The 27,508-nt window shown below is 40.8% G+C and overlaps 1 protein-coding gene and 2 long non-coding RNA genes across 17 annotated transcripts; 1 reads left to right on the top strand and 2 right to left on the bottom strand.

Moving 5' to 3' along the window:
* Positions 1 to 27,319, top strand: LOC105679121 (uncharacterized). 15 transcript variants are annotated; one of them, XM_067348538.1, is made up of 20 exons: positions 2,675 to 2,813; positions 3,027 to 3,186; positions 3,294 to 3,845; positions 9,352 to 9,541; positions 9,714 to 9,783; positions 10,922 to 11,004; positions 11,313 to 18,049; positions 18,204 to 18,340; positions 18,445 to 19,170; positions 19,246 to 19,366; positions 19,604 to 19,734; positions 19,815 to 19,958; positions 20,101 to 21,234; positions 21,329 to 21,744; positions 21,876 to 22,109; positions 22,372 to 23,355; positions 23,656 to 23,785; positions 23,936 to 24,248; positions 24,337 to 25,492; positions 25,616 to 27,319. In XM_067348538.1, the coding sequence occupies exons 4-20, from the start codon at positions 9,375 to 9,377 to the stop codon at positions 26,139 to 26,141; spliced, it is 13,209 nt and encodes a 4,402-aa protein (XP_067204639.1). In that variant the 5' UTR covers positions 2,675 to 2,813; positions 3,027 to 3,186; positions 3,294 to 3,845; positions 9,352 to 9,374; the 3' UTR covers positions 26,142 to 27,319. The 15 variants fall into 15 exon arrangements, 14 of the variants coding, with proteins under 14 accessions (XP_067204641.1, XP_067204642.1, XP_067204640.1 ...); XM_067348547.1 differs by having other exon boundaries at positions 3,027 to 3,845; positions 20,101 to 20,296; positions 20,420 to 21,234; XM_067348540.1 differs by lacking the exon at positions 2,675 to 2,813 and adding an exon at positions 1 to 2,151 and having other exon boundaries at positions 3,027 to 3,845.
* Positions 859 to 2,622, bottom strand: LOC136997648 (uncharacterized). The gene is made up of 2 exons (XR_010888310.1): positions 2,488 to 2,622; positions 859 to 2,398 (listed from the first exon to the last, which is right to left on the bottom strand). It is a non-coding gene; the product is annotated as an uncharacterized lncRNA (long non-coding RNA).
* On the bottom strand, positions 8,011 to 8,700 carry LOC136997649 (uncharacterized). The gene is made up of 2 exons (XR_010888311.1): positions 8,582 to 8,700; positions 8,011 to 8,272 (listed from the first exon to the last, which is right to left on the bottom strand). It is a non-coding gene; the product is annotated as an uncharacterized lncRNA (long non-coding RNA).
* Positions 27,320 to 27,508: the final 189 nt, after the last annotated feature.

The raw sequence follows: 27,508 nt of genomic DNA, 5'->3' as shown, positions 1-27,508 counted from the left end.
TACATTTTTTATAAAATCGAAAAATCTCTGATTTAGTTTACTTAGAATATTTTTGAAGCAATTTAGCAAGTATGTCTATTACACAAATATTTTTTACTTCATGTTATAGAATGTTTCTTATATTAAATTTTTGCAATATTTGAACTACCTTGTCAAATAAAAATGAACCAATCACAGCAGCAGAGACATGGCTCGGACAGCATTCAAAGAGAGGTAGTATCAAACTGTCAAATTTACTCCAGACAAACTATGAATCATATTTAAAACAAATACGATTACTTCTTTTTTAAATCAATTATAGTGTAATTTTTATTTCAGATCAATAAAATTTAGCTGACACCAATAAATGGTGCTACAAAATTATAACAACTGGACTAAACACGGTGCATTTACAAACAAATTTACATATTTTGCAAATACGGTTGCATATCTACATTATTACAGTCATAGACTGTGTGACGTCACACTTTGTAGCTGCAGATTAAAATGGCGGATCATCGTGGTCGTCGTGCGTTTAGCTCGAGATATTTTTTTGTATTCAGATAAAGCTTATTGCATCTAGCATTATCGAATCTCAAATCGTGCAAGTAATCAAAGAATTCTAAACGCGAATCTGTCCCTCGAATGTACGCAGTGTTGTAAGTCACGGCAAAGCGATCGCTCACGATGCGAAGTGCGAACGATGTGTGCAACTCGCGAACAAATGGCGTAGTAACGAAAGCGAAAATTCACTTTATTTGGTGCTGAGATAATCTTACACTTGACAAGCCCATCCTGCAAAACACCTAGCATCCAAACCGACCAACTCCTAATTTGTACATTCCAGTTTGAATAAGGTTAGAATGAAAAAAAAATATATCAAACGAAGAATTGCAGTTTATTTGAATTATTGGAATTTCTGCCATCATGAATTACAGGTATACCCACGATTCCTCGCTGCCACTCCTAGCCAAATTCATGAGACACGAATTGTTTCCTGCTCCTCTTCACACGCATTTCTCTTCCACTCCGGCGTATTACTGCGATTGACTGCGATGTTGCAGTCATAGTATCAGGTGCTAATCGCTTAGCGACACAATCTGTATTGCGAGTAAGCGCAAATATGCGTTTTAATGGTGAGTAATGTGTTCGAGACGTTCTATAATAATAGACTCTTGACATTAGCAGTTAGAATTCAGCTCCTCGTATATTTTTTGATTCTACGGCAGTCTATTGAATCCGTTCTAGCGGATTCTCCTCGAATAACTTTCTTCGTCTAGCTACCAAATAACTACCGTTTTGTCGATTGTCTCGACAAGGAGATACAACGCACGCGTATGATCACCCGGATTATTAACAGAATCGAATCATTACATCATTATATAGGAGCACAGCAGTTAAATGCGAATTGGAGGAGGGTGAATTGTTGACGAAATTGAGAATCGATCAGGTCGCAATTGCGAAAACGTGCGTCGCGGTATTTGCGCCATGGCGAGTCGTCGCGAGCGAAATGGAACAATCGCAGAATTCCGAAAGAACAATGATCTCGCTACGGCGCTATGTACACGACGGCCATTGCGTAAAACATCGCGCGCCCTTCGGCTGCTCCCCCGCGTCTGTCGTAATTAAATCGCATACAAATGTGATCAGCTTTCGCGCTTCTTGCGGGTGGCAGAGGAAAAAAAATAGAGAAAAGCGGGCGACAAGAGGATATTTTCGAAAGAACAATTCGCGTCGAGGACCTGATCGTGATCGTGCCGAAAGATGGACTGCCGAGATTTTTGTGCGTTATTGCTTTTTCGAGTTGCGCGTAACAAACGTATATATGTATGTATATATGTGTAATAATGATGAATCGTCCGTAGCACGTCGGCAGTGCTCCTCTACGACCGGTCCTTGACGTCGCGGCGCCCTTCTAATGCCGACAGTGCCCATCGTAATCGCCCAGAAGACCTCACGCGGGATCTAACGAGATCACAACCTTTCGGGATTGCGCGTACATTGCATATATATCGTTTTCGTAGGACAATTAGTGACGTGATCCGCGAATTGTCGTGAAACGTGTCGCGCAAACCGCAATCGCGCCAAGATCGAAACCGATAAAGACTCTCACGTTCTTTCAGCATAAAAAGTCTCAATGGATGTGGCGTAGCACACGAAGCGACAACGCACGTAAGTGAGATTCTCAAGCCAACACATTGTTGTCGCACATGTTTCGCCGTTCTTACGTATCCGAATATTCGTCCGGGAGTTTCGAAGATTGGCTGAATAAATACACGCCACGGACAGACGGTGTGGAACGATCGTAGAAAGTGATTGTTCCCCAAGTAGCCATTCTAGACGATTAGCTTGCATTTTGATCATATGCATCGAGTCTAGAACGACTAAAAATAGACGTATGATCGGATGACTCATACAGCTGAAACATAAAAAAGTATCGAAGTTTAGGATATCACGAAGCAATCTATGACTCGCCGTCTAGGAGGTTATCGTAATGCCCGATTGCACCTGGTAAGGCATTGTGATCGCGCGAACAATAGACAGGAACTAGTCTCTAAATTTATCTCTGAATATATGATACGCGTAACAATATCTAGAGTATAATATCCGTCACGTAACAGCTAGGGCCTGGATCTTATCATCGCTTACACGTTATACCGGTCATTCGAAGTCGGCGAACATTAAAGAAGCAATTTCGAAATCTGACCGGATTCGAAGAATACAATTTTGTGTATAACGGTGACTGGCCGTTGTGTGTAGTGGTGTGTATCTGAAAGCGAATACAAGCGACGGTAACTTCCCAGCCCTGGCGCTAGCAACCGGGCAGCGAAGAGGTGATTCCAGGTGGAATGCCAATGAAATCTCGCCAACTAATGTGCGCAGGAAGTCGTCGCGTTAATCTTACGGACAATGCAAATCGATAAAAATTTATGTCACTCGTTCGCAATCTGATTTGTGCTAAACTTGGCGGAATTTCATTCGTCTTCCTTTAGGAATAAAAATCATTAAAACATTTTTGTATTATTATTTTGTATTATAAACTGCAGATCGAGAGAGAGAGAAAAAGAGAAAGGGGGAGAGAGAGAGAGAGAGAGAAAGAAAGAGAGAAAGGAGGAAAGAAGAGAAACCGTGTTTACACAAAGAGACAATATGCCAGCGAAATATTTTGAGAAATTGCACACAGCAATTGTGTAAAAATGTTCAGAGGTAATCTCAGAACTACATGTATAATTTTTAACTTAATAGAGGAAATCTCTAGTTGACGAGATAGGTGAAAAGAGAACGGAGACACTCCAGGAGAACGTTTTTTTCAGGAGTCACCGTTCGAGTGTATAGGTCACGAATTGTAAAATGAGTTACACCGACATTTTGCAAACGTTAGATTAACGTTATCCTCTTCTGTGATATAAAGAGACAGAGAAGGAGCATTGACCGCACATTCATGCGACGTTATTACGACCGCGCAATCGAGAGATTGTAACGGCGATCCTCGTCGTTCCTCCTCGTCGACGAATGTCGGAACTGGCACAAAATGGATTTGTCGATGTCGCCGTTGTCTTCGTCGATGATGCTCTAGTTCTGTCTACACGGCGTTGCAGACGACTATAGAGAGCGCTGCAAGAACCACGAAAAAGGGAAATTGCCAGAGGCGAGATCAGTGCCGACATAACTGCTGACTTTGTGTGGTGTAACTTTGTATGCGATTCGAAGCGGGAAGGCAGCCGCGTCGATGAAACGTTGCACATTCGTGGGAGCGAGGAGGGAAGGTGAGAGGGCTGGTGCACTCCAGACGCAGGATCGTACCGAGAAACAGGAGACGATCGATGCATCACCGGCTGATCCCTCTGAGTGTAATGATTTATAAGGTGCGCAAAAAATAAGATCCTCTCTTGTTAATCGCCAAATTTTTTTAAGGACCGATTTGTTCAACCGACGTTGTATTAATGTAGATTAATCCTTTATAGTGCTTTTTATTAATTTTTTGCGTTGATTTTAATTATTTGCTCGTAATTGCGCGCTACAATCGGACCTTAGGAACTAAGGCGAGGGTCTTCCGTAGAATAAATTTCCGTCATTTCAATCTGCATTCGCGGAGCGATTCTTAATATCAAGATTCTGGGGTAATGTGCGAAATGATTTTCGTGATTGTTGTGTTGCTCGTTTAGAGAGAAGTGATCGTATTTGGCGTATGGTCGCCATTGCGTGACAATAGTGCGACTCGTAATTCCAACATGAGAAATTATAGCCGTGTTTATTCTCGGTGTTGAAAGAAACAGCATTGTTTTTCATCCTGCGTTTTTGCACATTGCATGAAATTTTATACAGGCATGAGAGGAAACGAGAGACAAAAGATTTTATTTTATTTATATTCTGTCACTGCTTTATGTAACGAGTGACGTGTCGATCATAATTATCTCAATGGGCGTAACAAATTGCACTAAACGTTTGCGCTACAATATATATTTTTGTATATCTAAAAAAGTGTCGAAGTTTCGGAAAAAAGTCTGTATATCGTACAATGTCAAAGAAGCGAGTAGCAAGCGATTTCATGGTGCGTCGGAAATAATAGGAAACTTTCTCTAAAATTTCAAAATTTTTTGTTTTTGTGTACAATTTCGTCAATTGTTTTAAATAATTATTTTTCAAAGAAAATGTAATTTATCGCAGATTGCTTGAGTAAAAATAAGTTGCTACTAAAAACTTATTAACAAGATATTAGTAACTCAAATTAATTAAGAACACGTTTTAAAATTGTAAGTAACTTATTAAATGTAAAAAAAATGAATTTTGTTATTATAAGAACTAAGATAGATCCTGGATCTATTGAAGTCCTACTGTGATAGCAGGCAAAGAATAGCTTAGAATCACACCGTATTGACAAATCAGGCGTTTTAATACTTTGTCCGAATTTTTATTTGTATATTCGAACGTTACTTCACGTGTTACTTTTTTTTTTAGGTGAGTAGTTTGATCGTGTAATGGCGATGATAGTTCCTATTGCTCGCTTCTTGCAGAAGGCTCGAATTTTGTTGAGTGGCGCTGCGCCGCATCGACTGCGCATGTATGAGAATTATGCCATCTAGCAGCAGTGTTAAAGCTAGTTTTCAGCCACTACATTTGGTTCTGTTAGTTTGCATCGCTACACAATAGGAATTTATTAGAAATGAGAAAAAAGAGAAAGTGGGATATGCAATAGTGATGCCGATTAGATTTGTTAAATAGAATCCAGAATATCGGTATGTATTTCAATGTGCCAGCTGCTTATTGATCTGCAATGGGCTATATCGCGAGTGAATGTTTTTCGCAAGCAGTTCGGAAGTTCGGGAATATTCTTCATGTGCTACTCCCAATGGCGAATACCATGCTTCCGGTTGGCAACACTAAGGAAGTTTTTTGAATTTGCCGAAGTATACCATAAGCTTGATTTTAGATCAAGAATTGTGGTCGATCATTTGTTGTTTGTTTAACCATTAATTTAGCTTAATTAATATTTCTTCATTTCTTCTTTATTTTATCTTAATATCTTTCCGATTTTCAGTGCCTTAGGCATTTATGTTTTAACAGAAAATTTGGCTTGTCTTTGAAGTGAAATATATTTCAAACTCGATGATATCTCTGCATGAACAAATTTAGGATGTAGAAAAGAATATCCATATTTCATATTTCTTTTTTCTTTCCTTATTATGGACTGAAGTTTGGTATTTTACATATGTTGCAACTTATTCCTTAGGCCTGATCTACAATATACTTTTTGCTCTCTGCCTTTTATATTTTTGCATTTTATAAATATTGCGTCGAAACGTCAGGAAACATCGTTATTTATAATTTTCCTTTTCTGAATTTCTAAAAAAAAAAATTTTTTTTACATAGAGGCAAAAGGCAAAGAACAAACCAAAAAGCGCATTGTAGATTTGGCTTTACCCCCAATTTTCTTTGTGGGTGATTCTTTATTTCTTTTATTGCATTTAAGCTCTACATCAAGGCAAGTACACTTGCATTGATTATAATCTAGTCAAATCTTCATATTTTGTCTGATTTTCTTTTTTTTTTACTTCTGCTGTTTTCCCACACATGATGTGATCATATGTGATGGAGGGAACAAACAGGAAAAATCAGAACAAAAAAAAATGTAAAATTTTTATGATTTTGAAATATTTAAACAGGGAATCATTTTCTTTTCTTTAATGCAAGACAAATACAGTCTATTGTAAAGAACAGAAAATAGTTTGCCACGTGGCATTATACAGTGCACATATACGGTTACATTTTATAACCGTATATTTTATCTAAATATATAGAAAAATATATGTTAAATTTATCTCTTGATATTTGTATTATTTCTACAAAAATTGATGTTATTTTATTTTAAAATACAAAATAACGACATGTGCATGAAGTTTTTTATCGTGCGTGTGTATTGAGTGATATATCGTGCGATAATTACAATTTCAACGCTGTTACAAAGTTTGAGATAAAAATATATTAGCGAAAAATATATTATGCGAAATATATTAGTTATTCACAAAGCTTTCTTGTTTTGTTTAAATTTTACTTTGTATTTTATTACAGATTTATTTCAGATCTGAAATAATGTGTGATATATTTATTGGTGTTAATGTGTGCTTTTTACTAAATTGTGCAAAATTGTGAAAAGTGTATTTTTTAAGTAAAACAGTGAATACATGAAATTACGACAGTGCCATTAAGCTGCATCTTAAATAACCTTTTCAGTTTCAAGATAGAATATCTTGATAACTGAATTTGAAATTGCAATTGTGTTGTGTGCCGAATGCCGAGGATTAAAAAAACATAATTTGGAGGATTAAAAGAAGAACATATTTTAATATCTTAAATATTGCCGAACAAATTGCCGAACATATGTACGATACTGAAAAAGTCAAATAGATATGATAATATTTTATAGACTTTATCGTACATATGACGCAATTCAATGCAACTTTAACAACGTTACCGGAAATTATATAATCAACATATATATACATATATACACATATGTTTACCTCATTGACCCAAACTGATGTAGTCGCAACAGATGTATCGTACACACATTTAATACAAAGAAAGATGTGTGAAAGAAAGATACTGTTACATATCCGTTTTCCGTTTATGTGCTTGCGTTGCGCAACAAGTCTTAAATCTAAATTCTAAAACATATTTATAGTAAAGATTGAAAGTCATATATATTCAGTAAACCTATTACATACTTTCAATCAAATATGTTCAGGTGTGTTCTAATTTGCAGACTGTCTCATTTCATCACAGTGTTTTGAGATATTGTACATAAAAGCTGCTTGTCTGGACAGCAAATATGTTTTTCTATTTCTTTGTTGAAGCTATGACTTATTCAACAATGTGTCATGCTTGCAAATAACATTTTCGCAGATAGCTTTGAGGATACTTTTCCTTGAATTAATATTACAAACTATTTATATAATCAGAATTGAGCAAACGATTGTTTAACTGCTATCTCGCTTACTGTAAATATGTTGTAATAATATACTTAAATGTTGTAATAAATATATTTAAATTTGATGCGCCTAAAAGAATTATGTATTGCACTCGATAATGTTCGTTAAACGCTCTGACACTGTGTAAAAGGGGTTGATTGGATCAATATCCATTTCTTCACCCCTGTAGCACCACCATGATTAGCTATAGCTTTGGTGGAAAATTTTACGTTTATTACAAGTGAAACTAGGGATATCGTATTACTTAAGTTAGTGCGTATGTTCAATGCGACTGCGTGTCATGTTATACATAGTGTTGTGTAAATCGTGGATTACAAACATGTAAAAATACATTATTGTAATACATGATTCTTTAAGAAACTATTAACAACTACGTAATCTAAAATCTACTTTAATGTTATATTACAAACGATGCTGTAACGATTGTATTGCGAAAAATTGTGCTATAATCGAGTGAAATAATTTGCATTACAAAATGATGATAAATCTATATTTTGATAAAAGTCCAAAGTCTTAAAAATTACTTTGTTAGGTTTATATAGAGTAAATTTATCGCGGCGAGTTTGCATTAAATTTGTTCGATTTATAAAAAGAGAATCGGTTTTTTCAAATTCAGAATAGTGCGTGACCAATGGTTCACCCTATATATATTACGAACGGCATCGGTGACAAAGGCGTGCAGAATCGTTGGAAAATAATCGATCGTCAGTGAGGTGTACGTGCTGACCAAAGTGTGGTATCGTCATTCAGTCCCTTTGACGAAGATTGGACGGTCATCCAAGGACATCGTCGGCTCTTCAACTCTGTGTATATAGCAAACGCTTTAAGAAACTTATTCAAATAATAAACGTATACTTGCATATTCGGACAAGAAGCAACATATACACAAATACCGCATGAAAACTTTATATTTTTGAAAAATAAAAGAGAATATAAATCAAAAAGAGAAGAGGAAAAGAAGGACGAAAACAATATAAGTTGAATGTGAAATAATCTGATTGCTATACAAATGCAACCAATAAAGGAATACGATTGCTGACTATATTACGATGATTTTGCAATTAGCGAGTCATCTAAATTAACAACAACACGTATTCCGGATTCTACGATACCTTTTATAGTTGTATTTTGATTGCAATGTAATAACGCAAGCTTTAAAAGAAAATTGTGAAACTGTGCATCTTATTACTTCAATGAAGATTATGTAAATTGCGGTACACGAAGATTTACTGAATTGGAAGAACAGCGATCGAAGAATTGCGTCTTTTTATACATAGACAACATAATTACCCTAGTTGATAAGAAGCAAAAGGCTATCGTTGCATATGTAATGCAAGTTGACATATTTACCGGCTTTTCGAAACACCGGAATAAAGTGAACGAACAAAAGCATGCGATAGAAAAATCAATTTATCTTTTCCGAGGAATAAAAGATCATCAATAACCATGATGCGTCTTCGTCAAATTATGGTAATTAAATTAAATCATAACATGTTGTTCACAACGACAATTATGTATTATAAATGCATTTAAGGATTAACGCGCAGATAAAAATTTAAAATAATGTTAAAATTATCCACAATTTTTATGGTGATTCTTAAAAAAACTTTTACTAAAGTTCTCGATTTTTCTCTTATCATGTGCGCGGTTTTCTTTTATTATTGCAAATATGTCGCATGCACATTTAAAATATTGTAATCTGTATTAGATTAATTTTTACTCGCGCGCGTATTTCGCAAAAATAAAAATTGTTAAAATGCTATTGCGTTGTGTTTATTTATAAATATAAGGAATACGCGGATTTAATAAAAATATACGATGATAGTTACGATAATTTTTCGAGTTTGTTAAAAAGTAGAACAATTTCTCTGTCTGAATGCAGATTGATCAAAAACAAGGAACAAGATGGAGCAAGAGGAATACGATAAGAAATTTGCAGAAATGCATAAATACATTCCATTTTTGAAAGTAATGATTGCTAGACTGCAAAACGTCAAAGACAAGGACACATGTCGGGAAGTTCAGTTGCAGAAAATGGAAAGTTTGCTAGAAATTCTGACGACCCAAAAAAAGTACGTTGAACAGAGATTTCTACAAAATTACACTATTTAAATTACGATCGTGCGTATAGATTTTACACGCGCAATCAGTATTTTCGAAGAATTTTCTATATATTTACGCGAAAACAAGAAATATAATACTGTGTACATATTTTATCATTTACTACAACATTATTGTGCAAAGCAGGTTGAAGATCGAAACGCTGCAGCGCTGCGAAGATGTTCTATACAAATTGTACAATAAAATGGGAAAGGTAAATATACTGGTACACGCATTAAAAAATCTACACTATGTTTAAATACACGTAAGCTTGTCTGTGTTGTTGAATGAATGAGCTTTTTGAATTATAAAATGTTCTAAAACTTTTAATTAGTTTTTAACACTTTTTATTGTACAGGGTGAGTCGAGGTAGACTTGTATCTCGTTTGTTTTGTAACCGACTTATTTGTGCGAGAAATACTGAAACGGATCAATCTTGTTTTCAAGAGCAATATATGATAGTGACAAATATAATATAATTTTTGTACATATCGGAGTCGGTCACTAAATGAATAGAGTGAAAAGCTTTCCTGGACCTACGTTGTATTTACATTATTTAATATTGAGAAAGTAAATACCTGAAGACATTCTGCACATATTTATTCTGTCCATATTCTCTGCTTTTGTTTTTTCGTTAAATCTCGTTTATAAATTGTTATATCCCATTTATGTATGTTAATACATTGTTCAAAACAATTAAGAATTATTCCTTTCTACAATTTTGTAAAAATATATTTGTAAAAGAAATATGAGAAAGATATGGTAATTACTGATGTATTGTATTTACTAAGCGTTAAAATTATGTGCGGATTAAGAAAACTATTTAAAACTGAAGATCTATTAAGTTATGTGACACATTTGAAATTGCAATAATAGTAATTTCCTAATTGTTTTAAGCAGCATATTTTGTAAATATTGTTTTCGCATTTTTCTTCTGATATAACAGATATAAAACAAGATAAGGTAATATACAAAATTATCACAATTCTATCATATTTGCATCTTTTGTCTTACAATGCAAAATTGTGTAATTTCAAAATTGTTATGGAAATTGTATTATCAAGGTTTTTGAAAATTCTATATTTATGCAATCTGTATAATTTGTTATCGTGGAAAAATTTACTTTGCATACATTGGTTTCAATGTATAATTAAAAAAAAAATTCGCTATAAAAGTACAAGAAATTGCGAACAAATTTGTTTTATTCTTTAGAATAGTGACCGACATTTATATCTGTAATGTCAATTGTTTTCCTTGTTTCCTTATAGTTGTTTCCTTATAGTTTTGGTGTTTTTAGGCTTCCGTAGTGCATGTTTGACTTTTGTATTTTAATTATTCTAATTGGACACGAGTTTCAGGGAAACATGTCGACAAATACGAGTTGCAGAGAATTGTTCCCAAACAACGATGATAATAACACCGCGCAATCTTCAACGTAAGTGTTACATTGCTAAAAAAGTTATTAGAAAAGCACGAAAGTGCAGATAATTTTTATAACTTCTGATATACACGTATATAACGTATAAAATCACGTATATAACGTATAACACGTATAAAACCATTCATCACTATTACAATTCGATTTATATACTGAATAATGCATATATGTGTCAAAATTAAATAGTTTTAATATTTTTATTTGCAACAGATTTTTAATAAACATTCATAATAAACACTCGAAATGAAAATTGTTTTGGAGTCTTCTGTCATGTGAAAACAATGAAGAGTTTTTGTAATTTTTAGTTTGCCGGAAGATGAAGAGTCTTCTCAGAGTAAAAAAGCGAAGGAATCGCAAAATACGGAGGAACCGCAAAATGCGGAGGACGACGCAGATATAATAGAAGAGACACCGCAGAGTCCGGATGCTGCCGGGTCTTCCAGTCCTGATTGCCAAATTCTGCCTATAGAAATTCCCACGGAACGTTACAATTCGTCCGAAAATCATAGACAACAAGCAAAACAAAAGGTAATACCGGTTATCACGATTAGTGATCGGCCGGGCAATATAAATACCCCGGTCGACTTCTCGGACGACGTTACGTTCTGCGAGTGGGATATGTTGGAAGAATCGGAGACGCATAACGCAAGGAGCAGAGGCGATCGGCAACCGACGCTGGCTCCCGACGTGTCGACCGCGGCGAGATTGGTCAGTAGCAATCTACCGCAAAAGACCAGCGACAGCAGGAGTTACGCGTTGGACTCGCGTAATATACCGACCGTTCCAGTGCCTTCCCTCGGCGGTTCCAGGAGATTGACGTCGGTTTTGGAGAAAAACAGGCTGAATCTAAGCATAATAACCGGCAACATTGCCAGACCGGAGTCACCTGTGAACGTTCCGGAGGTGAGACTCAACTCTCCCGATCCCGAGATACTGTTCGCGAGGTCGTCATCCAGTGTCACGCCATCGAAATCGAAGGACAGCCACAGCGCGTCGAAGCCGCCGTCGATACCGCTTCTGCTATCACCACCACCGCCACCCGTCTCAAGCGTGCCGCCGCTGTCCATGGAGGACTTAGCCGAGCTGCTGAACGACGAGGGTAACGCCGAGAAGAATAAAACGGGCGAGAACGCCGGTAGGCATACGATACATTTGCCTGCTAGGAAACCCACGTCGAATGTCGCGAAATCGAGCGATCATCGGTCGCCTTTTCCGGGTCCCAAGCCGCCAGAGCCGCGCTACGCGGATAATTACGAGAGGCATCCGCGCCAACGAGACGCGCACAGCCACGAGATCGCGAGAGATAAACAGGTCGCTGGACATTCCGATGAAGCGCCATCTCAGATACCGGTTTTTATCAATGCCTCGAATAAGCCGGACGCTCCGTTGTATCAGAGACGTTCGAGCATGCCGCCGGAGACGCGGAAGGAACCCGCGCCGCTCAGACAGGATAGCGAATTTGTGATAGATGGCGTCGACTATTACAATATGCATGTAAACCCGATGCATTGGTCGCCTTCGGCCGTGCCCAGCACCGATCATCAATTCGCCAATACGCAGTGGGCATCTTCCGTCTTCCCCGGAATGTCCAATCCACCTTTGCAATCGCCCATCCAGCATCCCTATCAGCACCCAGCAATGGAGCCGCAATTCAGGCCGCAATTTCCGACTTTACCCGTCGGTCCTAGACCATTGATCACTCCTACGCCGCGATCGCAAGATCACATGACTCCGTCTGGATTCCCGGTCGCGCCGCAGTACAGAGGATTTCAAATGAATCAAGGACCGTACGATTCAGCCTTCTCGGTCGACAGACCAGTGGATTATCCTCACGTGAGGCCTACCTGGGAAGCTCCCGCTAACAGAGTGGGCCAGGCGCCTTACGAAAGTGTGATTCCTTGCGGAATTCAGGATAATTCCACGAGCACTCCGTATACGCGACCTAGTACACCTTGCACGTGGGGCGGGAGCAGATCTAACAGAGGCAGAGGATACTACAACAACGAGAGAAACAGGTCGGAAACGAGACCCGGTTTTAATCGCGATGCCCGCCGATCCGATTGGTCATCGCGAGACGGCCATTCTGATCGGGAGAATCCGAATCGTTTCCCGAATCGGGATCCGCGCGTTCGTCCGGAACACAACGCGACGAGCCCGAATCAGACCAAAGAAGCCAGCGTTTCTGCCCGAGATCCGCGGCTTGCCAAAGATAAACACTCATCGAGCAAAACCAAAGACGCGCCTCACAACGAGAGAGATCCCAGAAAACGGCCGACGACGACAACGACAGCAACGACGACTACAGTAACGCCGACGACAGCAACGACCACGACAGCGGCAACGACAACGACGACTACTACGACTACGACGTTAAAGGAGAAGTCGAAGTCATCGTCGCAGAAGTTATCTGAGAAAGAGAAGGCGGATAAAATTAACTCGCTGAAAGACAGGTTGCAGTCGCAATTGAATGGTCGCAATCTTTACGGCGCGGTCGATGCCACTCAGAGCTCCGGCCTGCAGAATTTTAAGATTCCTAAGATCAAGCGATGTGAGCCGCAACCGCTTCGTCCTATCAGCGAGATTAAGAAAGCTGAAAACACTTTGCTCAAATCGTCGCGTGCAAAGAGCGTTAATAAGAAGAAAAAGAGCAACAGATCGCGTTCCGAAAGCAAGAGCAAAGACGACGCGAGTTCCGAAGTGAGTAGCAGTAGTGACGGTAGTAAGAGCGCAACAAAGCATTCGGTTCAGTCTAAGCAGCAGGACGAGGTCGCGAAAAAAGGAGAGAATCCGCCCGTCGTGGAGGTGGACAGAAACGTGGTGAAGATTGGCGAAGCGGATTCCGTAACGGACGATCCCAAGTCCAATGATGTCGCGGAGAAGAGCAAGAAGGATGAGCTGGAAGCGGACGGATCGAAGCCCAATGAGAATCTTACACAAGAATGGATCGAATCATTAATTAGAAAGTCGTTTGAGTCTGGCGAAGGTAAGAAGTTGGTCGAGGAAGCGAAGCTGATACAGAAGCTATTGAAAGAGGAGAAATTCAAGAAACTCAAGAAGATTATCGAGTCGGATTCTTCGGAGTGTTCGGACAAGGATGAAGCGAGGAAAACGCCTAAAAAGAAGAGACGAATAATTGTGTCTGACAGCTCGGAAGATGAATCTCTCGCGGACAGACTCGAAGTATTAAATACCGGCAATGATGCGAATAACGAAGGAATAGAACCGGTTTCCGCAGTTTCTACAGATTCCAAGGGTTCTGAAGAAAGAGTCGAAGCGACGGTATCCAACGATGTTACCGCAAAGAAAGACGACTGTTTGTTGAAAACTAGCGGCAAAGAGCGCGACGTTCAAGTAGATAAAAACGACCAAGATAAAAATTTGCATTTGCAGAAGGAAAGTGAGAAGAACCAAGATGACAATGAGAAGATCGATGATCAGGCGGAAGGTGACAAGCAAACAGACACTCGTCTGGAAAGCAGCGGTAAAGAGAAAAAGCGAGCCGAAGACAAGCATGATGAAACCTCTGCGGAGAAACAACGAAAGGATAATGCAGAAATGCCGACGAGCCAGAATGAGAATCAGATCGAGGGTGTGGAATCTGCCACTTCCAACGCCGCGAACGACCAGCCTGACGAAAATTCGACCGACAAACCAAAGATGAAAATCAAGCCAAAGAGAAGGAATTCTTTGGAAATGTTGCAGGAGGATATCAGGGAAATGTTTATCAGCGATGACGTGGTGACAGCTACAGGTTTTCGGATGTGTCGATTGAAGGAGACTCAATCAGCGCCAAGCTCGAGCTCTAAGAAAGACGAGACATCGAACGCGGCCGAGAAGAAAGCTGCGGAACCAAGTGCTGAAACGCACGAGTCGGCGGCGAGCAAGTCGAAGAAATCCTTGCGATCTCGCGCTGCCGGGGAGTCGAGCAAATCGAAAAGCAAAAGTAAGAAGGACGTTAAACGGCCGCTTCGTAGCCTGCGCTCCAAAGAACTCGTTCCGAACTCCGACACCGAGGAGGATCAACCGCTGGCTCTGCGGACAGAAAAGCTGTTGAATATCGGCAGCACGCCGAATCAAGAGGAAGATCACGGCGACGAATCTATACTTCGCAGATCCAAACGTGTCCTGCACAAGGACATTTTGAAAGAACCGCGGGTGGTTATGGAAAAGACAGATATCTCGAAGGTAGATTTGTCCAAAGGCATGTTCGACAGTTCTTCCGACGAGAGCTTCAGCATAGATGTGGCCGAACTGGCCGCGGCGGTGGACGTCTCTCTTCGGCCGGAGAAGAACTCCGATCAGGACTCGGTAGACACGATGGCGAGTTTGAAGCGCAAAAACAAGGGCAAACGAATGTCGAAGGGGTCGAAAAAGTCGCGACTGAATGAGGACAAGAGCGAGGACGGAATGTATCTTACGGACGAGGACAGCATGATATCGGACATCTCTATGTCGAGCAGCACGACAGCCAGAAAGAGAACGAGTGGCGGCGCAGCTAGAACGTGCGCCAGGGAGGATCTATTGAGCAACATTCTGGTCGGACTGGTGCCGACGGCGACGATGAATACGTCGACGGACAAAGGCAGCGATGCGGACGTCGACGAGGATATGAACGATCCGTTGGCGATCACGGAGACAAGCGTGAAGAAACCAACGAAAAGGAAAAAGAAGAAGCCCAGTTGGCAGATGGGAATAGTAACTACTAAAAAGAAGAAGAAGAAGGCCGCTTCGGCAGTCAAATCCGCGCAAGCAAATATCGACGAGAGCACAAATGTTGAAACAAGTATTTCGACGAATAACGATTCGAATGATAACAGTGCGACGACGGAGGAAACTTTTATGGAGAATCCTGCGGACAGCCTTTCTCTAAACGATGCGGTTGTAAAACTTGAGCCAATTCAAATCAAGTGTGAAGATATTAAACCGCTTATAAAAACGGATAACACCGATATTGAAGACTACAAGGAATTAAATGATCTCGCATTGTCGGAATTATTGAACACAGAAGAAGAAGGGAATTTGAACGACTCTCTGCTTTCTATCGACGATGGTAAGCCGTTGATTCCAGAAGAAATGGAAAGCACTACCGTGCCAGAAAGCGCTGCCGTCGTCGCATCAAGTGCTGCTGTCGCCGCATCAAGTCCTGCTGTCGCCGCATCAAGTGCTGCTGTCGCCGCGCCAAGTGAAGCTGTTGCCACCACCGCGGACGAAACTGTGGAGAAGCAACCACCGAAGATTCTCTACGACGAACAGATGGAGGAGGCGTTCCGCAAGATGGACGCCGAGCGGCTGATGAACTATGCGTTTGACGGAACATGCCAGAATAAGTACAAATGTTTACTGTGCCTTTATTCGGGCAAGAACATCGTTCACCATTACAAGATGAATCATCCCGGAAAAGAGGTTCTCATCTCGCGTTTCAAGCTGGTGAACGCCCTGGCCGCGATGGCGATCGCGGTTCCCGCGACGGAGACCACGGTCGCGAGTCAGGTGTGCAAGTTTCGCTGCAGATTTTGCTATTTTGTTACGGAAGGGGCGGCGGACGTTGCGCTCGAAGCGTTCTACGAGCACTGCACCACGCACACCGGTGAATACAGATTCCATTGCAACAAGTGCTCTTATCAGGCGGTGGCCAAGGCGTCCATGAAGACGCACTATTACAAAATATGTCGCAAACCCACCGACACGTTCAACAATGTCGTGACCGAGGACGCTCTTCCGAAGGAGAACGGCGTTTACGGCTACCTGTGTCGCAAATGCAATTACGTGCAGCTAAAGCGGGCCAATGTGGCGGCCCACGTTGCATTTTGGCATCGAAATAAAGCGAATAATGAAATTCTGAAGATCAACATGTCGCTAGCCGTACCTGTCGCGCACGCCGCAAGATCCAGCGAGAAATCGACCGAGTCTACATCCGCGAATGATTCTTTCTTCTTCGAGGAAACGAAGCCAGAAATTTCCGAACTCGAGAACATAGTGCGCAATGATGAGCCGATGCCGACGGTTGCCGAAAGGATGAGCAAATCTCAAGGTGACAATAATATCAGCGAAGAATCCATTCTGTGCCAACCGAAACCCGAGGAGAACATCGAGATCAAGGAAGAGACAACTGATCTTGATAAATCGAGAGAATTTCAAGGAGAACCGGAAGGGTCGGTGAGCACCGGTAATCTAAGCGTGTTTGTTTGCCCGCCGGAGCTGGAGAACAAGGATGACGAGATACAACGGGAACGACAGAAAAAGATGCAGGAGATCGCCGACAATATAGGCATCCTGAAGAATCAATCTAAGCCAGGTTTATCCATAATAGACAAGCTGCAGAACAAGATGCGCACGGACGTGGTTGTCAGCTCTCCCACCGAGTGCAATGCGTCAGCGGACATTCCGGAAGCGCAGGAAAACCTCTCGTTGCCTCTCGTAACTTCGAGCAAACCAAACGGTCAAGAGACTCCCTCTTTATCTACGGAACTGTTGATTGTCGATAAACCCGAGATGGCGAACGAGACGGACGGTCAAGTTGATACGAAGATCCGAGATCCTCTCGCGATTATGGATTCAAGTAAGGACGACGTCGAGAGCGACGACGAGGCCAGCGACCGCGAGCGTTCGGCGCCGATCTTCGACACGGACTCCAGCAGCGAGCAGTCAGACGCGGAACCTGCCGACGTCAACAAGATTCTGAAGGAAACGTCGAGCATGAACGCGCTGTCGTCGATGGCGACGACAATTCAAAGACTAGCCGCGCAGCTTCAAAACGCGAAACCGTTGGAGCCGGCGACCGAGCCAGCGAATATTGACGTCACGCCGCAGACCAAGACCGGACCTGAAATCAAGACTGATTCTGATTTATCAATCTCGAAAACGCCGGACGTTGTTTCTTATGTCAAGCATTTGCTGTCGAAACAGCAGAACGTCGGAACACTGCAGGAGTCGTCGATGGCGTACAACGACGCCAATCAGTCCATGAATTTCCTCAGATTCAGGCGATTGAGCGGCGACAAACTTTCCTTGTCATCTCAGAATAATCAAAATAATATGCCAGGTAATACTGATGAGTAATCGAAACATTTCTGTTGTAAATAGTATTCTGAATAGCTCTCAAGAAATTCTGCTGATTAATGTAAACTCAGTCTTTATTAATTAACATATTATAAGTATTACTTAATAAATAATGGGTAAAATTATGTGATTGTCAGATAAAATTCAGCCAGACACCGCCATAGACGCACCACAGACGGATACAGAAGAAGAGTGCTCGTTCTTAAAGATCGAGAACGTAGTTAGCCTTGCAGCAAATTCCGAGAATAATGAAACTGCAGTTGAAAATCCTATTGTAAGTGAATTTGTTTATAAAACATCAGCATTTAGCCGCAATCGTCGCATCCTGTCCATTCATCCATCGTATCCTTATTCGAATTTTTTACGTTGTCCTATCAGGTAAACGACATTAGAAAGGCAGTCGAGACCTCTCCTACGAAAAACAAAGGGATATCCATCATCAAGAAGCCCAAACAGCCTTTGATACTGAAGAAGATAAATGTATTAGCGCCGATGCCGACCGCGAGTATCACGCCCATCGCCACGTCGGATCACGTGACGCTGATTCCGATGAAAGATCTGCCAGCATCCATCTCGAAGTCCACCACTCATCTGGTCACGAATTTCTCTACCATTCCGGCGACCGTTTCTCCGACGACGCTGCCGGTGACCGTTTCATCGGTGAGCCCGTCGAACGTGAATTACAAAGTGGTGAAGGTGCTGTGCACGAATCCCACGAGGGGTTCATCATCTATATTCAGCACTAAATCTAAAGACGTTGCAATCCCGACCGCCGTGGTCAAGCTGAAATCTGTAATCGCGTACGCGTCGATGCTGACGGACGAGAAGCTGGCGTGCTTCTACAAATGCATGGGCCGCGACTGCGACTTCGCGAGCGACTCACTCGCCGTGTACAGCGAACACTACAATTTCCACGAGAAGGAGACCAAAAAGCTGAAGACCGTGCCGCCGTACGATTTTCAGAAGTGCGCCTATTGCTGCATATCCATGAAGAGTTGGACTTACATGGAAGCTCACTTGTGGGAGAGACACAGCCATTGTCGATACCAGTGTGCTTATTGCTTTTATCGAGCCGTCGCAAAGTCTTACGTTCAGCAACATCAAGTAATGCTTGACTTTTTTTTTTAAATTAGTATAATAAAGAAAATAATACATTTTGCCGATCTCGATATTTTCTAGGTGACTTGTCATCCCGGCAGAAAGTATTCCATTATAATAGGTAAACTACTGAAGCCGATTCAAAAAGACGAAGAAATCAATCGCAACACTAACATAAAGCCATTCGTGTGCACATACGAAGGTACGTCGTTAGCTTTTTATATATGTTTTATATATCAGCGAAAGTTGCCCGAGTCATATATTTTTTGTTTGGATGAATTAAAAAATTTTTTTTTATTTAAACGAACTCAGTACATTTACTTGTAATTTTTTCTTCTCTACAAAAAGTAAGAAATAAGTTCAATTTAAGATTTTGATTCTGATTTTGTAATCACTAGCATTCAAAATAGCGTTTACCGATCAATGGTTTTGCTTGCAGGCTGCGGCAAGTTTTTTTATGTACTTAAGACATTTATGATGCACTTAAAAACGAGACATCCAACCTCTCATCCTATGTACTCGTGTCATGTGTGTACCACTAGTTTTGCGACAATAGAATTGCTTATACCCGTAAGTATTTTCTTCCTATCGATTTACTATCGCTAAAGAAAGCGAAGCTGCAATTGAGTTGCTCATTTGAACACTTACAGCACTACAAGCGGCACGGGTTTTCCATATTCCAATGTTTATATTGCATATTCGGCACGGAGACTTTAATCGAAATGCATCAACATTTGAGCGTCGCCCACTGCAACCGGCTGCCTCAGAGTCTCGAGCGCTCGCTTCCTTCAATGGTATAATTGTCAAAATTAATTATTGATTAAAATAAACGAAAATACGCATTTTATTAAATAAAACAATCAGTATACTTCAATAAATAATTTAAATAATTGTTTTGTACAATGTGCTTATTGTTTGATCGCAATTAAATTTCAGCCAACAATTGAAAAGCCCGTTGTAGAACAACTTTTATTACGAAATTTCGATGACTTCATAAAGCTGGATGAAACCACGCTTGTGAATGTTGATGAGACCGCAAAGAGTGCACAAGACGCAAAGAACGACCAGATTCCTCCTATAATGTCACCAAATGCTGAAGCTGCTTTGAATAAAGAGCAGTTAAAGTCGCCAAGTAACTTGTTGCCTAATATTTTAATGAAACACTCTAAAGACACATGTCCTGTCAACGTGACGGAAAACATGAGTAACAGTGCTACTGAGAAACAGACTGAAACTAAAGTTTTGCAATCGTTAGGGTTGCAGCAGAAGGAAAAGGCGAAGAACCACGTCAGGAAGCAGACCTTTCACAAGTCGGAGTTGCTGTCGTGCACGGACGATTCCGGCACGAAGGACTCGTTAGAGTCGTCGAGCGAGATAAATTACGACGACGAGTTTGTCAATACCAATCTTCTCGATAATCCTGAATTCTTTAAGAATCTCATCAGCCTTGCTGGAAACACGTTTAAGAGTAACGCGGTGTCCGCTAACAAAACAGAGGACAGTGACATTGAGATCTTGGATATCGAGAGCGATAAGGGAAACGGCGAGGACGATGCGGATCAAGCGGCCGAGCTTTCCGAGGAAAATGCCGAGGTGAAAAAGCAATTTGCGCCGTGCGGCGTTGTCGAGGATAAGAGCGCCTTCTGCCCGGAAGAGGCAGCTGCCCGGACCGCGCAGTTGGAGGAACCTTTGACTTTGGACGACATCAAAGACACCGGTTATAGCGGATGTGAGCTGTACAAATGCGGTTATCTGGAGTGCAGTTACACGGCGCTGAACTCGAACACGCTGAAGGAGCACATTAAAGAGTGCAGTTTCGCGGAGAGCAGCAAGAATTTGTTCTGTGCGCATTGTAAGAAGCGTTTCGTCAAGGCCGGCTTCCTTCTGGAACATCTGATGAAGGCTCACGGATTGAAGCGTTTTGGATGTTCGCTGTGCGAGATGAGATATGCGGTTGCATACCAAGCTACAGCTCACATGAAGGTGAAGCACAAATGCAACAACACGAAGTTAGTGCCTGCGGATCCAACGAACCCGTCGGTCGACGGTCTCTTCATCGTGCAAGCAGTCGTAAGTCTCTTTCTGTCTCATCAATAATTATTCAATACGAGATCTTTTTTCTGTTTAAAGAGCGTATTATTTTAATGTGCGACGTATTTCACAGGCTTTCGGAGTTATTGAGCGAAAGAACAAGAAGCGTAAGGGTGGGAAATCCGATATGGAACAAGAGAACGACAAAGATAACGAAAAATTGTCGTTCAGTCCGGATGAAATAGAGAAATTACCGCGCCGGGCGATTTACAATCGGGAGGTTCATTGCGCCGTCTGCCCTTACACAACTAAAGTACGAACGAACATCGTCCGACACTTGCAGCTGCACGCGAAAGATGAGACTGTACCTGAAACCGGGCCGGTTAATCCTGTCCCTTGTTTAGATAAGAAGGAGAAAATGTTCGATAAAATGGTTAATCTGGCGAGTAGCTCGCATCAAAATGGTCGGATGGGCGCGAAGTCGAAAGAAACTGTTAAAGAGATCGAAGAGGATGACAGCATACCGAAGTTTGTACCGGAACATAAAAGGTGTGCCGTCATCATTTTAAATTGCAACCGATAAAATATATTAATATAATATAATAAGTATATATTAATTAATATAATAAATATATAATATATATTGCGAAATACCGATTTAACAAATCTTTCTGCAATAGATACGTCTGCAGCGTGACCGAATGCAATTATCTAACGGTCGATGAGGCGATGTTGCGTTATCACTTGAAAGCTTTACATTCGGAGGAGCCGTATTTCCGTTGTCCGCATTGCCCCCCGCCGCCGCCGGGTCAGGAGAGCCAGAATATAGCGATTGATAAAATGGGCGTTCATCTGAAAATGCACGATACGAGGCTTTATAAATGCTCGCACTGCAATCATCATCATTATCATAGGTTTGTCATGTTCACATGGCCATTTACCTGTGCAAAGTTACATCACCTTTTATATTTGATAAAAATTCAAATTTTACACGCATTACAATTTTAAAACATGTGACAAGTACGGTTAGTTTGATTGCAACTAATATTAGTGATTGAAATGAAAAACTAGTACTATGATTAATTGAAAAAGCAAAATGTATGAAAAAGAGGAGCCTTGTCAAATGTTTTAAAATCTTCTCATCAGCGCGAGTGCACATTCTATGCTCGCTGATAGTATCGAAATGCCTTCTAGACACGTCGTGGAACGGCATCTCACCGACAAGCACTCGGAGAAGAGGCCTTTCGTGAAAGTGGTGAGAGAGCTCGAGAGCACGGAGAACGTTCAACAGCCGGTGCAGGAGGAAACGGAAGAGGAGGTGCCCGATCCAGACGGCAATCACTGGAAGTGCAATCTCTGCGAGTACAAGTGTGTTTATAAAGCCGACATAGCCGGTCACGCCGACACGGCGCACAGCGAGAACTGCCAATACAAGTGCACCCTGTGTTCGTTCAAAACGAATGGGAAGATACTTTTCGAGCAGCATGTGAGCAGCAAGCATGCGAACGATTCCAATGCCGATTATACCGCGGTGTACCGGAGAATAAAGGGGGTCAACAAACGCAACGCGGAGGTCGCAGAGCAAGGAGTGCAAGAAGAACCCTTCGACACAACGCCGCTCTGGAGGAGAAGTATGCCGCGGATTCGACACATCCGTGGGATTCTTCTGGAAGAGGAGGAGGAGCAAGAGAAAAGGGAAGCGGAGACTCTTGCGACGAGCGAGGCGTCGCCCGTACCTCCAAAGGTATCTTCGAAACGCAAGAGCGAGACGGATATCTCGAAGATACCGGCGAAGATAAAATCGACCGGGAAATCCATATCCCTCGACGAGAACAATAAACAGTCTAAGGAAAAGTCGAAGAGGTCGCTCTCGTGCGAGAAACTACCCGGTGAAGCGGGAGAGACGACTGAGAAACAAGTCGCGAAGGAAGGCGCGCAGAGCAAAGCTAACAAGAAATCGACCGAGCATTCGAAAGCGATTGAGCTGAGTGACGTCAACGACTCCGACATAGGGAGATTCGGGCCTTACGGCAAACCGGAAGGCAACATGTACGTATGCACACTGTGCCCTTCAAATCAAGATTCACCTTCAAAACCTTTCAAGACGAAGTACAAGCATGATATGAGGGATCATCTTTACAGAGAGTTGAACTATGCTAGGTAAACGATATGTTATATTTAAAATTTACAGCAGAAAATTTTACAGATATTGACAGCTAATCTAATTTGATTGATAAAATTTACCGAATGCGTAATGTGACAGTAAATCAACCAGAAGTCTAGTGGAATCTGCTTTTATGAATACGGATATAATTGGTATCAATTTTTTTAATTTCTACTTAAATCTATCCGCAGAATTAATTTGTGTCGTAAACATTCATGCATTTTTGTCAATGCGATTGAGGATGAGATATATTTATTGTATAATTTCCCATTAAGGCAGTTTATATGTTCATTTAGATGGCATTGCAAAACATGTGGATATTTATCAGTAAATCGAAATGCGTTGATGCAACATTTTGGAAAGCGACATAGTGGAGAATCCGCTGATCACGAGCCACTTTCTCCGGACAATGCGATTGAGGATTGGGTGCATAATAAAATTCTTTATTACGTTCTTTGTTGCTTTATTTTTTTTTGCATTTTTTTATTAGATTGCTTAACAATTTTACTTTTGTATATAAAATATACATGTTTGTAAATAATGTTTATATATGAACAAATGCTATTTCATTTGCAGGTGACGACTTTACTGAGCAAGCAGACAGAAATAATCAAGGCAACAATTAAACAGATGAATCTTGCGTCCAAGAATGCAAACACATCCGTTGGTACATCATCTTCAAATGTGAACAATGCAAATAGTCCGATAAAAATCCAACCGGACAAAAGAACCGTAAATCTATCATCCGCAATATCTAATCTACAGAGCGACATTCTTCAGGATACCAATAGAAGTATAGACAGCGATGACGGCGACGATCTTGTAATCGATATAAAGGACGACGAGTCGTTCGAGAAAAGCAGCGGGAGCGAGGACAAAAGCGAGAAATGTGAGTGTGCGCTCAAACCAAATTTCATAAAACCATCACTGTTCATAAAATAAAATAACGATATAATCACATTATTTCACGTGCACAGGGTTCAACGTGTCCGAAGCAAGTGAGAAAAATCTTGAGGCCATCAGCTGCAAGCACTGTAAAACGAAGTGCGCTAACCTGCGCGGGCTCAAGATGCACGTTCAGGTTGCGCATCTGAAGCGGTTCGGCTATCTGTGCTTTTATTGCACCTGGACCAACAACTCGGAGACGCTGATGCGCCAGCACGTACGTCTGGAGCATCCGGATCAGCCGGAGAAGTTCATACACAATCCGCGCGCGTGGGGAAAACCGAAGCTGACTAACGAGTTCTGGGAGAAGGAGTACGGTCTCGATTTTTCGAATCCAAACCTGCTGTTGAAAAGCAAGAAGCGGAAGGTAGAGGAGATGAACGACGCCGGTAGCAGCCATCGCTTGTACATGCGGGAGAAGTGCAAGGTGTGCGGTTTCGTGGCTATGAATTACACCGGCCTGAAGGCGCACATGAGAACGCATACCGGACCCAAGCACAGTCTCAAGTGCTCGTACTGCACTTACAGTTGTTCTTTCAAACCCGAGCTGCAGGAACACTGGGAAGTCAATCATTCCTCGTTACCGTTCAAGTTTCAGGAACGACCATCGACGGCCGGGTCCTCTTCCAGCGAGACGGAAAAGTCGCCTAAGAAACAAAAAATCGATATGATCTATGAAGTGGAGGAGGTGGAGGAGGAGCGCGTGCCTGTCCACCAACAAGCGTCGATTGTGATTTACAGATGCTACTATTGCAACAACCGCAGCCCCTCGCTAGAGTCTGTTAAACGGCACTGGAGCCTCATGCACAAGGAGTCGAAAAGTCCAGAGGGAACTTCTCACGCGAAGATCGTTCTGCCGTTTAGGTACAGTGAAATACATTTGCCATTCTCGAAATTGCCAGCCAAAGAGAGCGCGAAAAACGTCGAATCACCTCGCGACTTTGCGAAGCAAAGCGCGGAAAGCACGTCGTCGGCCGTTCAGCGGCACGGGTGGGTCTGTCGATGGTGTCACGAATTCTGCGAGACGGACAACGACAGAATGGCGCATCACAATATGTTTCACTCGCATCTGCCACAGAACTTTACATGGGAGGAGCAGCAGCAGCAGCAGCAGCAACAACAAGAAGAAGAAGAACAACAACAACAGCAGAAAAAGGAGGAAGAGGAAAAGGCAGATCAATCGAAAAGGTAAATCTTATATCTGTCATGTCTATGTTATTTGATTGAAAAGATATTTGCCCGGCAATTACCATTTTTATTTCTGTTTTTAGCAGGAGACACCTAGCAAAATATATGAATCTATATTTTCAGCACGTTCATAGCGGCGCTGCGACTCTCCGCACGCGGCGCCGAGAAACATGCGGATTTCGTGACTGAGAGCGTCCCGAGCTTCAATTCGATTGTGGAGAACTTGGTTAAGCAAAGCGACATTAAAATCAAAAGCGATTTGAATCAGAGTGGCATTTCGAGCGTTTCGATACCAAGAGGAAGTCGTCAACCTGTCGCGAAAAAATCTACAACTAAATCTACCGTTTCTTATACGAGACCTGGTCCACGAGTATTCAAAGCTGTCGCTCGCAAGTCCACGAATCCGCTGCCGAGATATCCAATGGGTATTTTTATGCCGCACAATGTACAGACAGAATCCCAGGTAGAAGAGTCGAAGAACGAACCGGTTTCGTATTACGGAATGCCGAGCAGCTCCGTTAATTTAGCCAAACTCAACACGTACATGGTGGTCGGAGGACACAGTATGAAAGTAAATTGTCAAACTCTCGCTGCATTGATCAATATCAATCCAAAAGTATTGTTGACAGATATTAGGAAAGACCCTTAAATACGATCTTAGAAAACACGTGTTTAACAATAATTATTCTTTTTGTAAAATAGAGATTATTTCGAATCGTAGATTCAAGATTTTTTGTGATTTTCGATGATCATTAGTTGCCTAGGTTGTTGTAAAAATTAGAGAAACAATAATATATAAAAGAGACAAAAACCCCGATGATTTTAGGTTACACTATATGCCTTATTCATGCCAAGTGCGCGCTATATTCGTGCTATACATTGTTTTTCGTCAATTTAGTACGAATATGACGCGTGATTAACTTTTGGTATGCATGTTAAAATGATCAGTGTAAACTAGTTCAATTTCTAATACATAAAACTTATTTATAATGTCAGAAGTGAAAAAGAAATGCAAATGTTTTATTAATATTGAAATATTTAATATCATTTGTATCTCTCCTTGTTTCTGACTTTCTTGTGTCGTGTAATGTAACGTGTACAGCGGTAAGTAAATGAGGTGATACGACTAAACAGCTGTGGATTCTTAAAAAACAATAAAGAAAAAAAATTGTAGGATACCTTAAATTGGATTGTCTCGTCTCGACTATATGTTTCATGTGATACTTTTATATATATATATGGAAAAAAGTTTTTCTTAATTTGTTAGAACTGAATCATATTTAAACTTAGTGCTATATAACTGATTTGTTTTATTAATTGCTGTAAAATCAAGCGAGACTATTTTTAATACCTTTCATAAAATACTTAACATTGTGTAATATTCATTAACTCATTTGGAATAGCAGTATAATGACATGTAAGAAAAAAATAAAAGCATGAAAGATCATGCAGTCGCTTTTTTCTCTTATGTATTTAAATATCTAATTGTTTCATCATCGTCCTATGTTGTGTCAAAGTGTAAAATTGATTTTTAGTTTGTGTTTATATGATGTGTTATTTCACAAAGAAATTAATAATATAAATAGGTCAAAGTTAAGTATTACATTACACTGCAATTTCCAGTAACTGAACTTTCATTGACATCCTATTATTTATTCTAATGCTTTAGTGACGAAAAACAAAACAAACCGAAGGGTTTTCTGTGAAGATAAAGACTGACAAGCGTCCTATGTATTGTAATGGAATTAGTTTATAAGACACTACGTGTAAATATATGTACCATACACTCCTCCTATTCAAATAAATATTTTTGATTTTTATAAATAAGATGAATACATATAATTAATTTTTTTTTCAACTTTCATAATCAAGCAATTCGCAATTATTTTTTAATCCATTAATTCAAAAATATATTCTTATGCAATAGAACTTGCATATTAATCTATTTAGATTTTGCATTCATGAAATACGCAAGATCAAAAAAATCTAATATATAATCAAGTAAAATTTATTAAA

The sequence above is a fragment of the Linepithema humile genome, chromosome 2, assembly GCF_040581485.1.
Source record: "Linepithema humile isolate Giens D197 chromosome 2, Lhum_UNIL_v1.0, whole genome shotgun sequence".
NCBI lineage: Eukaryota > Metazoa > Arthropoda > Insecta > Hymenoptera > Formicidae > Linepithema > Linepithema humile.
This window is presented reverse-complemented; position numbering and strand designations above follow the sequence as displayed.

Excerpts from the sequence above, each read along its gene's own strand:
- LOC105679121 (XM_067348541.1), top strand. The coding sequence starts at position 9,375 with ATGGAGCAAGAGGAATACGATAAGAAATTTGCAGAAATGCATAAATAC. Across the intron at positions 19,959-20,100 it reads AGCGCTCGCTTCCTTCAATG|CCAACAATTGAAAAGCCCGT; the intron begins GTATAATTGTCA and ends ATTAAATTTCAG. Across the intron at positions 22,110-22,371 it reads AATCATCATCATTATCATAG|TATCGAAATGCCTTCTAGAC; the intron begins GTTTGTCATGTT and ends GCTCGCTGATAG.